General features: G+C 43.4%; 1 protein-coding gene and 1 pseudogene across 1 annotated transcript in view; one reads left to right on the top strand and one right to left on the bottom strand.

Moving 5' to 3' along the window:
- CLMP (CXADR like cell adhesion molecule) overlaps positions 1-7,232 on the top strand; it is an 85,129-nt gene extending 77,897 nt beyond the window's left edge. Inside the window, 1 exon segment of the mRNA XM_074559565.1 lies at positions 6,202-7,232. Within this exon segment, the coding sequence (XP_074415666.1) occupies positions 6,202-6,490 (289 nt within the window). The 3' untranslated portion in view covers positions 6,491-7,232.
- LOC141731968 (uncharacterized) lies at positions 57-4,379 on the bottom strand (annotated as a pseudogene).
- Positions 7,233-13,818: the final 6,586 nt, after the last annotated feature.

Raw genomic sequence — 13,818 nt, 5'->3', positions numbered from 1 at the left:
GCTCCATCCCGCCTCCCACACTCCCTCCCCGCGGGTTTAACTCGCTCTAAGTAGGTTTAAGTCCTCGCAGGTTGCTCTAAAAAGGTTTTTGAGTGGCTGTGAAACGTCGCTGACAAATTTCAGGACGGTGAGAATCTCTGTGAAGACTTCCCAGAAAATCAGATTAAAGCCGCCCCTCCTCTCGCCCGGCAAATTAGCACAGAACTCAATCAACCGTTTTCTCTCACATTTGTAATTTCGGTATTTTGAAGCATTTGCATGTTCTTTTATGGTGTTGAATTGAAGCTGCTTGTCCGTTGTGGTTTTGAGAGGGTTTGGGGGTGGTTTCCTTTCCTTCTTTAGTTTCTATTTCTTTTTTTCTTTCTTTTCTTTGTCTTTCCTTTCTTTCTCCTCTTCTTCCCTCGCTTCTTCTCCTCTTTACCCCTCTTCCCACTTTCTTTCTGCCTTTTCCTTATTTCCCCCTCTTTCCACCTTCTTTCCCCCCTTCTTTCCCCCTCTTCCCTCTTCTTTTCCCTCTTCCCCCTTCTTTTCTCCTCTATCCACCTTCTTTCTTTGTTTTTTCTTCCTTCTTTCCACCTCTTCTTCCCTTCTTTCCCCTTTCTTTCCCCACCTTTTTTCCCCATTTCCCCCTTCTTTCCCCCTTTTTTCCCTCTTCTTCCTTCCTTCCTCCTTTCCCCCTTCCTTCCCCCATTTTCCCCTTCTTTTCCCCATTCTTTCCTCCATTCTTCCTCACTTCTTTCCCCCTTTTTCCCTCTTCTTCCTTCCTTCTTTTCCCCACCTTTTTTCCCCATTTTCTCCATTCTTTCCTCCCTTCTTCCTCCCTTCTTTCCCCCTTCTTTCTCCCTTCTTTTCCCCCTTCTTCCTTCCTTCTTTCCCCCTTCTTTCTCCACCTTTTCCCCCCATTTTCCCCTTCTTTTCCCAATTCTTTCCTTCCTTCTTCCCCCCCTTTTTCCCCCTTTTTTTTCCTTCTTTTCCCCCTTTTTTCCCTACCTTTTCCCCCCATTTTCTCAATTCTTTCCTCCCTTCTTTCCCCCTTCTTTCTCCCTTCTTTTCCCCCTTCTTCCTTCCTTCTTTCCCCCTTCTTTCTCCCTTCTTTTCCCCCTTCTTCCTCACTTCTTTCCCCCTTCTTTTCCCCCTTCTTCCTTCCTTCTTTCCCCCTTCTTTCTCCCTTCTTTTCCCCCTTCTTCCTCACTTCTTTCCCCCTTTTTCCCCTCTTCTTTCTTCCTTCTTCCCCCCTTCTTTCTCCACCTTTTCCCCCCATTTTCCCCTTATTTTCCCCATTCTTCCCTCCCTTCTTTTCCCCCTTTTTTCCCCACCTTTTTTCCCCATTTTCCCCCTTCTTTCCTCCCTTCTTTCCCCCTTCTTCCTCCCTTCTTTTTCCCCTTCTTCCTCACTTCTTTCCCCTTTTTCCCTCTTCTTCCTTCCTTCTTTCCCCCCTTTTTTCCCCACCTTTTTCCCCCATTTTCTCAATTCTTTCCTCCCTTCTTTCCCCCTTCTTTCCCCCTTCTTCCTCCCTTCTTTCCCCCTTTTTTCCCCCTTCTTCCTCCCTTCTTCCTTCCTTCTTTCCCCCTTCTTTCTCCACCTTTTCCCCCCATTTTCCCCTTCTTTTCCCCATTCTTTCCTTCGTTCTTCCCCCCTTTTTCCCCCTTTTTTCCCTTATTTTCCCCCTTTTTTCCCTACCTTTTCCCCCCATTTTCTCAATTCTTTCCTCCCTTCTTTCCCCCTTCTTTCCTCCCTTCTTTCCCCATTTTTCCCCCTTCTTTCTCTCTTCTTTTTCCCCTTCTTCCTTCCTTCTTTCCCCCTTCTTTCTCCACCTTTTTCCCCCATTTTCCCCTTATTTTCCCCATTCTTTCCTTCCTTCTTCCCCCCCTTTTTTTCCTTCTTTTCCCCCTTTTTCCCCTACCTTTCTCCCCCATTTTCTCAATTCTTTCCTCCCTTCTTTCCCCCTTCTTTTCTCCCTTCTCCCTCCCTTCTTCCCCCTTTTTTCCCTCTTCTTCCTTCCTTCTTTTCCCCCTTTTTCCCCACATTTTTCCCCATTTTCTCCATTCTTTCCCCTTCTTTCTCCCTTCTTTTCCCCCTTCTTCCTTCCTTCTTTCCCCCTTTTTTCCCCACATTTTTCCCCATTTTCTTCACTCTTTCCTCCCTTCTTCCTCCCTTCTTCCTCCCTTCTTTCCCCCTTCTTTCTCCACCTTTTCCCCCCATTTTCCCCTTCTTTTCCCCATTCTTCCCTCCTTTCTTTCCCCCTTTTTTCCCTCTTCTTCCTTCCTTCTTTTCTCCCTTCTTTTCCCCTTCTCCCTCCCCTCTTTCCCCCTTTTCCCTTTCCTTTCCAGCTCCTATTTATCCCTCAGTTCAGCCGCACTCGCTGAGCCCTCTCTGAGCCTTTGGAACAGCTGTTCCCCCGGATTTAGCTCAGGGTGAGCACGGAGGGGAGCAGAAACACCGGGAACTCCGACTCCTGTTCCCCTGAGCTCCCTAAGCCCAGCCTGGCCTCCAGCCAAGCCTGAGCCGCTCAGGAAGGGCAGAGCTGCAAAATCCATTTCCAGGAATGACTCTGAGCTGCTGCTGCCTCCAAGGAGCAAAGCCCTGATCCATCTTTGGGTCTCGGCGTGGCCTCCTGGCCTCGAGTGACACCTCAGGAGCTCCGTAATCCCCTCAGCTGCTGATCCCTCTCAGCTTCTTCATCTCCTCCGTTTTCCTCTTCTTCCTCCCTTCTTTTCCCCTTCTTACCCTCCCCTTCTTGTTCATCTTCTTCCCCCGTCTTTTTCCTCTTCTTCCCCTTTCTTTTTCCTCTTCCTTCCCCCTTCTTTTCCTTGCTTTTCTCCCTTCTTTCCCCCTTCTTTTTCCTCTTCTTTCCCCCTTCTTACCCTCCCCTTCTTTTTAATCTTCTCCCTCTTCTTTTTCCTCTTCTTTCTTCTTTCTTTACCCCACTTTTCTCCCTATTTCCCCCTTCTTACCCTCCCTTTCTTTTTCCTCTTCTCTCCCTTCTTTTTCCTTTTCTTTCCCCACTTTTCTCCCTTCTTACCCTCCCCTTATTTTTCATCTTCTTTCTCCCTTTCCCCCCCTGTTTTTATCCCTTCTTTCCCCCTTATACCCTCTCCTTCTTTCTCCTCTGTTTTCCCCCTTCTTTTTCTTCTTTTCCCCTTTCTTTCCCCCACTTTCCTCCCTTCTTTCCCTTCTTACCCTGCCCTTCTTTTTCATCTTCTCCCCCTTCTTTTTCCTCTTCTTCCTCCCTTCTTTTCCCCTTCTTACCCTCCCATTCTTGTTCATCTTCTTCCCCCGTCTTTTTCCTCTTCTTCCGCTTTCTTTTTCCTCTTTCTTCCCCCTTCTTTTTCTTGCTTTTCTCCCTTCTTTCCCCCTTCTTTTTCCTCTTCTTTCCCCCTTATACCCTCCCTTTCTTTTCCCTCTTCTCTCCCTTCTTTTTCCTTTTCTTTCGCCTTTCTTTCCCCACTTTCCTCCCTTCTTTCTCCCTCATACCCTCTCCATTTTCCTCTTCTTTCCCCCGCTTTTCTCCCTATTTCCCCCCTTCTTACCCTCCACTTTTTCTCCTCTTCTTCCCCATTCTTTTTCCTCTTTTCTCCTTTCTTTACCCCACTTTTCTCCCTATTTCCCCCTTCTTACCCTCCCTTTATTTTTCCTCTTCTTCCCCCTTCTTTTTCCTTTCTTTCCCCCACTTTTCTCCCTTTTTCCCCCTTCTTGCCCTCCCCTTCTTTCTCCTCTGCTTCCCCCTTTCTTTTTCCTCTTCTTTCCCCATTTTTTCTCCCTTCTTTCCGCCACTTTTCTCCCTTCTTTCCCCCTTCTTTCCCTCCCCTTCTTTCTCCTCTGCTTCCCCCCTTCTTTTTCCTCTTCTTTCTCCTTTCTTTTCTCCACTTTTCTCCCTATTTTCCCACTTCTTACCATCCCCTTCTTTTTAATCTTCTCCCTCTTTTTTTTCCTCTTCTTTCTTCTTTCTTTACCCCACTTTTCTCCCTATTTCCCCCCTTCTTACCCTCCCCTTATTTTTCATCTTCTTTCTCCCTTTCCCCCCTGTTTTTATCCCTTCTTTCCCCCTTATACCCTCTCCTTCTTTCTCCTCTGGTTTTCCCCTTCTTTTTCTTCTTTTCCCCTTTCTTTCCCCCACTTTCCTCCCTTCTTTCCCTTCTTACCCTGCCCTTCTTTTTCATCTTCTCCCCCTTCTTTTTCCTCTTCTTCCTCCCTTCTTTACCCCTTTTTTCATCTTTTCCCCCTTTCTTCCCCTTCTTTTCCCTGCTTTTCTCCCTTCTTACCTCCCCTTCTTTTTCCTCTTCTTTCTCCTTTTTCCTCTTATTTCTCCCACCTTTTTCCCGTTTCCCCCCTTCTTTTTCCTCTTCTTTCCTCCTCCTTACTCTCCCCTTCTTGTTCATCTTTCCCCCCCTTCTTTTTCCTCTTCTTTCTCCTTTCTTTTCTCCACTTTTCTCCCTATTTTCCCACTTCTTACCATCCCCTTTTTTTCATCTTCTTCCCCCTTCTTTTTCCTCCTTTCCCCATTTTTTCTCCCTTCTTTCCCCTTTTCTCCCTTCTTTCCTCCCTCTTACTCTCCCTTTCTTCTTCCTCTTCTTCCCCCTTCCTTTTCCTCTTCTTTCTCCTTTCTTTCCTCCACTTTTCTCCCCTCTTTCCCCCTTCTTTTTCCTCTTCTTCCCCTTTCCTCTTCCCTCTTCTTCCCCCTTCTTTTTCCTCTTCCTTCTCCCCTTTTCTCCCTTCTTTTGCCATTCTTGTTCCTCTTCTTTCCCCATTTTTTCTCCCTTCTTTTTCCTTTTCTTTCCCCCTTTTTTTCTCCCTTTTTCGTCTTCTTTCCCCCTTCTTACCCTCCCCTTCTTTCTCTTTTGCTTTCCCCTTTCTTTTTCCTCTTTTCCATTTGTCATTCTGGCTGCGGATTTCAGAGCTCGCAGCTCAGCCGGCGCTGTTTGCTCTCACAGAGCCGCCTGGGTTTATCCCAAATTCATTTACCAACGCTCCGCGGGGCAATGGGGAGTTTAATCCATCGATATTAAATTAATTCCTCCTTTCTTTCCCTGAGCAAATGAGCACCAGCTGATTTCTCTCACATTTGTGATGTCAGTGTTTTGAGGAATTTGCATATTTTACACTTATTTTATGGTGTTAAAACTGCTTGTCTGTTGTGGTTCTGAGAGGATATGGGGGTGGTTTTATTTCCTTCTTTCTTTTTTTTCTTTCCTTTCTTTCCCCCTCTTCTTCCCTTCTTTTTCTTCTTCTTTCTCGCTTCTTTTTCATTTTCATTCTTCCTTTTTTTCCCCTTTTATTTCTTTCTCCCTTCTTTTTCCTCTTATTTTCTCTTTCTTTTTCCTCTGCTTTCCCTCTCCTTTTTCTTCTTCTTTCTCCCTCCTTTCCCTTCTTATCCTCCCCTTCTTTTTCCTCTTCTTTCTCCCTTCTTTCTCCTTTGCATTCCCCCTTCTTTTCCTCTCCTTTCTCCTTTCTTTCCTCCACTTTTCTCCCCTCTTTCCCCCTTCTTTTTCTTCCTTCTTTCCCCCTTCTTTTTCATTTTCTTTCTTCCTTTTTCCCCCTTTCCTTTTCCCTCTTCTTCCCCCTTCTTTTTCCTCTTCCTTCTCCCCTTTCCCCCCACTTTTCTCCCTTCTTTCCCCCTTCTTACTTTCCCCTTCTCTTTCATCTTCTCCCGCTTCTTTTTCCTCTTCTTTTTCCCCTCTTTCCCCCACTTTTCTCCCTTCTTACCCTCCACTTCTTTTTTCTCTTCTTTCCTCGTCCTTTTTCCTTTTCTTTCTCCTTTTTTCCCCTGCTTTTCTCCTTTCTTTCCCTCCACTTCTTTTTCCTCTTCTTTCTCCTTTTTTTCCCCTGCTTTTCTCCTTTCTTTCCCTCCACTTCTTTTTCCTCTTCTTTCTCCTTTTTTTCCCCTGCTTTTCTCCCTTCTTTTTCCTCTTCTTCCGCCTTCTTTTCCCTCTTCTTTCTTCTGTGTTTTCTCCTTTCATTTTCCTCTTCTTTCCCCCTTCTTTCCCCTCTTCTTCCCCTTCTGGGAGGAAGAAGAGGAAAAAGAAGGGGGAGAAGATGAAAGAGAAGGGGAAAAGGGGAGAAAGAAGAGGAAAAAGAAGGGAGGAAAGTGGGGAAAGAAGAGACAAAAGAACTCCCCCATTCCCGGCCATTCCCACACCAACCCCCAGCGTTTCCCGCACCATCCCCGCACTGTTTAACCCTTTGTGCGCCGTTCCCTCGCAGGGAAGACGCCGAGGCACCCAAGGCCCATCTGGTCAAGCCCAGCTCCTCCTCCTCGGGCTCCCGCAGCTCCCGCTCGGGCTCCTCCTCCACCCGCTCCACCGCCAACAGTGCCTCCCGCAGCCAGCGGACTTTGTCCACCGAGGCCACCCCGCACCTGACGCCGCCCCAGTACGGCCAGAGGCAGCCGGACAGGAAAGAGGAGCCCAAAAAAGCCGATTACAACCAGCTGGTGAAGGTGGCGGTGCCAGGGATGGTGCCCGCGCAGAGCCGCGCCTTCCAAACCGTGTGAGCATCCCCGGAGCATCCCCTGCCCCTCGCACAGCACCGGGGACACTCCCGAGCTGTCACAGCACCGGGGACATTTCCGAACTGTCACAGCACCGGGGACACTCCCGAACTGTCACAGCACCGGGGACATCCCAAAAATCCTCATAGCACCGGGGACATTCCCGAGCTGTCACAGCACCGGGGACATCCCAAAAATCCTCATAGCACCGGGGACATCCCAAATTGTCACAGCACCGGGGACATCCCAAAATTGTCACAGCACCGGGGACATTCCCGAGCTGTCACAGCACCGGGGACATTCCAAATTGTCACAGCATCGGGGAATCGCCAAAAATCGTCACAGCATCCGAGACGTGCCAAAAATTGTCACAGCACCAAGGAAACGCCAAAAATTGTCACAGCATTGGGGACATCCCAAATTGTCACAGCACCGGGGACACTCCCGAGCTGTCACAGCACCGGGGACATCCCAAAAATCCTCACAGGACCAGGGGATCGCCAAAAATCGTCACAGCATCGGGGAAACGCCAAAAATCGTCACAGCATTGGGGACATGCCAAAAATTGTCACAGCATCGGGGAATCGCCAAAAATTGTCACAGCATTGAGGATGTGCCAAAAATTGTCACAGCACCAAGGAATCACCAAAAATCATCACAGAATCCGAGACTTGCCAAAAATTGTCACAGCACCAGGGAATCGCCAAAAATTGTCACAGCACCAGGGGAATCACCAAAAATTGTCACAGCATCAGAGACGTGCCAAAAATTGTCACAGCACCGGCGACATCCCAAAAATCCTCACAGAATCAGAGACGTGTCAAAAATTGTCACAGCATCGGGGAATCACCAAAACTCCTCACAGAATCGGGGAATCGCCAAAAATTGTCACAGCACCAGGGAGTCGCCAAAAATTGTCACAGCATCTGAGACGTGCCAAAAATTGTCACAGCACCAGGGAAACGCCAAAAATCCTCACAGAATCGGGGAATCACCAAAAATTGTCACAGCACCAGAGAATCGCCAAAAATTGTCACAGCATCGAGGACATCCCAAAAATTGTCACAGCATCGGGGAAACGCCAAAAATTGTCACAGCATCGAGGACGTGCCAAAAATTGTCACACCATCAGAGACATGCCAAAAATCGTCACAGCACCAGGGAATCGCCAAAAATTGTCACAGCATCGGGGACATCCCAAAAATCCTCACAGTACCGGGGAATCGCCAAAAATTGTCACAGCATTGAGGACGTGCCAAAAATTGTCACAGCACCAGGGAAACGCCAAAAATTGTCACAGCATTGAGGACGTGCCAAAAATCGTCACAGCGCCAGGGAATCGCCAAAAATCCTCACAGCACCAGGGAATCGCCAAAAATCCTCACAGAATCAGAGACGTGCCAAAAATTGTCACAGCACCGGGGAAACGCCAAAAATCGTCACAGAATCGGAGACGTGCCAAAAATTGTCACAGCACCAGGGAATTGCCAAAAATTGTCACAGCATCCGAGACGTGCCAAAAATTGTCACAGCACCGGGGAATCGCCAAAAATTGTCACAGCACCAGGGAATCGCCAAAAATCCTCACAGCACCCAGGAAATTCCGAAATTGTCCCAGCGTCCCCCGCTCAGCAGCGCTGGGACAGCCAGATCTCCTCCTGGCCAGCTCCATTGGATCACCCGGGATTGTTCTCACCGCCAGAAACTCCCGCTCCTGTCTGAGCATCACTGAGTTCAGACCCCTCTGGTTGTGATACAGAAAGATTATTGGAGGATTATTAATCTTTTTAAATTATCTTTTTATTTTTGTTGGTTTTTCCCCTTTGAAAATGGAACACTGAGCATTAAAAACCTACGACAGTAAAGCTGTGCTTGAAACTCTATGAATGCAAAGAAGCCAACCTTCTGATTCTGATACAGAAAGATTTAAGAAAAAATTATTGGTGGGAAAAGGGAGCTTCTTATTAAATTGGTTTTTTTTGGTTGGTTTTTCTCCCCTTAAAAATGAGCATTAAAAACCTGTGGTAGTAAAACTGTGCTGTCGAGTGAAACCCCATGAGTGAAAAGCAGCCAACCCTCTGATTCTGATACAGAAAGATTTAAGAAAGATATTAAGAAAAAAATATTGAACGGAAAAGGGAGCCTCTTTTTAAATTATCTTTTAATTTTTGTTGGTTTTTCCCTTTGAAAATGGAACACTGAGCATTAAAACCCTATGGCAGCAAAGCTGTGCTGTCGAGTGAAACTGTGAGAGAAAAAGAAGCCAAACCTCTGATTCTGATACAGAAAGATTTAAGAAAGATCTTATTAAATTATCTTTTTATGTTTGGTTTTTTTCCCTTTGAAAATGGACCACTGAGCATTAAAACCCTATGGCAGCAAAGCTGTGCTGTTGAGTGAAACCCCATGAATGCAAAGAAGCCAAACTTCTGATTCTGATATTCTGATACAGAAAGATTTAAGAAAAAATTATGGGAGGGAAAAGGGAGCTTCTTCTTCTTATTTTTTTTTTTGGTTGGTTTTTCTCCCCTTAAAAATGAGCATTAAAAACCTGTGGTAGTAAAACTGTGCTGTCGAGTGAAGCTGTATGAATGAAAAGAAGCCAACCCTCTGATTCTGATACAGAAAGATTTAAGAAAGATATTAAGAAAAAAATATTGAACGGAAAAGGGAGCTTCTTTTTAAATTATCTTTTCATTTTTGTTGGTTTTTCCCCTTTGAAAATGGAACACTGAGCATTAAAACCCTATGGCAGCAAAGCTGTGCTGTCGAGTGAAACTGTGAGAGAAAAAGAAGCCAAACCTCTAATTCTGATACAGAAAGATTTAAGAAAGATCTTAAGAAAGATTTATTGGAGGGGGAAAAGGAGCTTCTTTTTCAATTATCTTTTTATTTTTGGGGTTTTTTTCCCCCTTTGAAAATGAGCATTAAAACCCTATGGCAGCAAAGCTGTGCTGTCAAGGGAAACTGTGAGAGAAAAAGAAGCCAAACCTCTGATTCTCATACAGGAAGATTTAAGAAAGATTTATTGGAGGGGGGAAAGGAGTTTCTTTTTCAATTATCTTTTTATTTTTATTTTTTTTTCCCCTTTGAAAATGAGCATTAAAATCCTACGGCAGCACGAGTGAAACTGTGTGAGCGAAAAGAAGCCAAACCTCAGGATTTTTTAAAAGGGATCTGCACAAAGATGCACAATATTCCAGAGAGGTTTTGTGGGCAGGGAGAAATCTGGTTTTGGAGAAGTTTCTTGAAGATTGTGTTGTTTTGAGGCTGAGGGTGTCCAGCCAGGTGCTCCCCATTTCCTGCATTCAGTGACACACTGGAGATGTAACAAAAATGGAAATTAAAGGCTCACTCCCAAAGGTGCAGCATTGAGGTGTCAGAACTAAACTCCACTAAAAAAAAAGGGAATTTTCCTGCCAGGAAAACAGAGGTGCTTTAATTGCCAGAACAAACCTGGGGCCAGGAGCTGACTCTGAGCTCAGAGAGGAGAACGGGCACCGAACCAGCACTGCCCACCTGGACAGGCACCAAAAACAGAGCAAAAATGGGAAGAGCTGCCAGCAGTGCCAGTGCAGAACCAGGCCGGGGCTGGAGAAGCCTTCTGGAAAGTTCTTGCCCAGGCTGAGCGAGCAGCAGTGCCCAGCTGTGAGGAAAACACACCTGGCACAGGTGAGCGGGCACCAAACGCTGCTGCCACCGCCAGGACGTTGTGTGTGAGCTGTGCCAATCCTGCACCAAATGCTGAGGCTCAAACCTGCAGCAAGACTCTTAAAAAAATGGCAAAATTGTAAAAAAAAATATTTTTGTGAGCAACCAGGTTGAGCATTTCCATGGGATATGAATTTAGGGAGGGATGGATGCAGAATTCTGTCGCTGGTTTTTCCTCTGAAGGACTCGGCTCTGAGCACTGCCACACACCAGGCACTTAAATTATGAAATTTAATAGCTTAAGGTTTAAGGAGCTTGTAGGTTCTGGATTCCTGGTGATTTTCTGTTCCAAAAATGAGGGGGTTTGGGGTTTTTTATTTTTCCCCACTGGAGGGAGGGAAAGGGTTTCTCCAATTTGTGGAAGGAGCCTACAGAAGAACCACAGATTATTTCTCCAGAATTGTCATTAATCTCCTCTCCAGCCTACAAAAGAACCCACAGATCTACGATTATTTCTCCAGAATTGTCATTAATCTCCTCTCCTGAGACCCAGAATTTCGAATTTCTTGAGTTCTTTGCCAACCTGATCAAAGCCAAGCCTTCATTTCCATATGAGAAAGATGTTCCAAACTTGCTTTACACTATGTGAGAACTCCCCTTGCTACACTCAAAATTCCACTTTTTTCACACCTGAGATACCCAGCGACCCCAAACAGCACCAAATTGGGCAGGGTTGGAAACAGAAAAAAGTTTAATAAAAAAAAGACAAAATAACAAAGTTCTTACAGTGAAAAACCAAGCCAAGGGCAAGAGGTTCTTGCTCCTGCTAAAATCCCCCAGAAAATGGGGTTCCCTTCCTTTTCCAGGTATCTTATTTTTCTAGTTCTCTTATTTTTCTAATTGTTTTCTTTTTCTAGTTTTCTTCTTTTTCTAATTGTTTTCTTTTTCCACTTTTCTTTCTGTTGTCTCCTTTTCCTACTGAATTACCCAGGCCAGACCTCTCGGCCTCTGTGCACTCAGGGTGCTCAGGCTCTTTCTGTTCTTTTTACAGCATTAAATATTTGGTGTGAAAAATTAACATAAAATGCCCTTAAATTTATTATTGGCCTTCAATAAAGGGTGAAAAATTAACATAAAATACCCTTAAATCTACTATTGCCCCACAACCTAAAGAGTGAAAAATTAACACAAAATTCCCTTTAATTTACTATTGGCCCACAATCTAAAGAGTGAAAAATTAACATAAAATTTTCTTAAATCTATTATTGGCCCACAATAAAGGGTGAAAAATTAACACAAAATGCCCTTAAATCTACTATTGCTCCCCAATTTTAGCAGCATCCTTAGGATGTTCGGGCTATTTCTGTTCTTTTTGTAGAATAAAATATTTTATGTGAAAAATTAACACAAAATGCCCTTAAATTTACTATTGGCCCACAATCTAAAGGGTGAAAAATTAACATAAAATACCCTTAAATCTACTATTGGCCCTCAATAAAGAGTAAAAAATTAACACAAAATGCCCTTAAATTTACTATTGGCCCTCAATAAAGGGTGAAAAATTGACACAAAATCCCTTTAAATTTACTATTGCCCTCCAATCTAAAGGGTGAAAAATTAACATAAAATCCCCTTAAATTTACTATTGCCCCACAATCTAAAGAGTGAAAAATTAACACAAAATTTTCTTAAATCTATTATTGGCCCCCAATCTAAAGGGTGAAAAATAAACATAAAATTCCCTTAAATCTACTATTGCCCCTCATTCTAAAGAGTGAAAAATTAAACACAAAATCCCCTTAAATTTACTATTGGCCCCCAATAAAGGGTGAAAAATTAACATAAAATGCCCTTAAATCTACTATTGGCCCTCAACCTAAAGGGTGAAAAATTAACACAAAATGTCCTTAAATTTACTATTGGCCCTCAATTTTAGCAGCATCCTTAGGATGTTTGGGCTACTTCTGTTTTTTTTACAGCATTAAATATTTGGTGTGAAAAATTAACACAAAATGCCCTTAAATTTACTATTGCCCCTCATTCTAAAGGGTGAAAAATTAACACAAAATCCCCTTAAATTTACTATTGGCCCACAATCTAAAGAGTGAAAAATTAACACAAAATCCCCTTAAATCTACTATTTGCCCTCAATTTTAGGAGCATCCTTAGGGTGCTCAGGTTGTTTCTGTTCTTTTTACAGCATTAAATATTTTATGTGAAATGTTAACGCAAAATGTCCTTAAATTTACTATTGGCCCCCATCCTAAAAAGTGAAAAATTGACACAAAATGTCCTTAAATCTACTATTGCCCCTCAATCTAAAGGGTGAAAAATTAACACAAAATGTCCTTAAATCTACTATTGCCCCTCCAACCTAAAGAGTGAAAAATTAACATAAAATGTCCTTAAATTTACTATTGGCCCTCAATTTTAGGAGCATCCTTAGGGTGCTGAGGTTGTTTCTGTTCTTTTTACAGCATAAAATATTTGGTGTGAAAAATTAACACAAAATGTCCTTAAATTTACTATTGCCCCCCAATCTAAAGGGTGAAAAATTAACACAAAATGTCCTTAAATTTACTATTGCCCCACAATCTAAAGGGTGAAAAATTAACACAAAATGTCCTTAAATTTACTATTGGCCCTCAATAAAGGGTGAAAAATTAACATAAAATTCCCTTTAATTTACTATTGGCCCTCAATCTAAAGGTTGAAAAATTAACACAAAATGTTCTTAAATTTACTATTGCCCCTCCAATCTAAAGGGTGAAAAATTAACACAAAATGTCCTTATATTTACTATTGGCCCTCAACCTAAAGGGTGAAAAATAAACTCAAAACGTCCTTAAATTTACTATTGCCCCCCAATAAAGGGTGAAAAATTAACACAAAATGTCCTTAAATTTACTCTTGCCCCACAATCTAAAGAGTGAAAAATTAACACAAAATTCCCTTTAAATTTACTATTGCCCCTCCAACCTAAAGAGTAAAAAATTAACACAAAATCCCCTTAAATTTACTATTGGCCCACAATCTAAAGGGTGAAAAATTGACACAAAATACCCTTAAATTTACTACTGCCCCCCAATCTACTCAATGCCCCCAAACTACTCTTGCTTTACTATTTGATTTATTTTTTGCTGTCCAGCCCACCCAGCAGTGACCCACAGGGAAAAGGGAAAAGTTCCTCACAAAGGGATCATCCCAAAGCATTTCAATTTTCCAAGGAGTGGCAAAAAGGGAAGCAAATAAACCAAACCTTGCTTTGTAAAATAGTGTATTAAAGCATTTACTGTCATTTACCAGCTATTAATGAATGAATTAATTGTGTGATTAAATGCCTACCATGCTACGTAGCTTTTTGTTCCTCAGCTATGATCGGTGTACTTGTACTGTGTCTGAACAACTCAGAGGAAAGCAAATATTTATTATTGATTCACTTGGAATCAATGATTTAATAAATTTTTTTTTTGGTCGGTTGTTTTATAAATAAACTCGACTGGTTCCATTTCCTGATGGGTTTCGTGCTGCCAGGCTGAATCCAAAGGGGGAAAAAAAGAAAGGCTGGAGTTAAAAAATATCATTTTTAGGCTAAGCTAAGCAGGCCTGTGTGTGCACATTTGCAAGGGAAGCGTGGGGAATTTTTTCCTGGGTATTTTTCAGCCTTAAATTTGGTGACA

The sequence above is a fragment of the Zonotrichia albicollis genome, chromosome 27, assembly GCF_047830755.1.
Source record: "Zonotrichia albicollis isolate bZonAlb1 chromosome 27, bZonAlb1.hap1, whole genome shotgun sequence".
In the NCBI taxonomy this organism is placed as follows: domain Eukaryota; kingdom Metazoa; phylum Chordata; class Aves; order Passeriformes; family Passerellidae; genus Zonotrichia; species Zonotrichia albicollis.
Note: the sequence above shows the minus strand (reverse complement) of the source record. Positions and strands in the feature narration are given on the sequence as shown.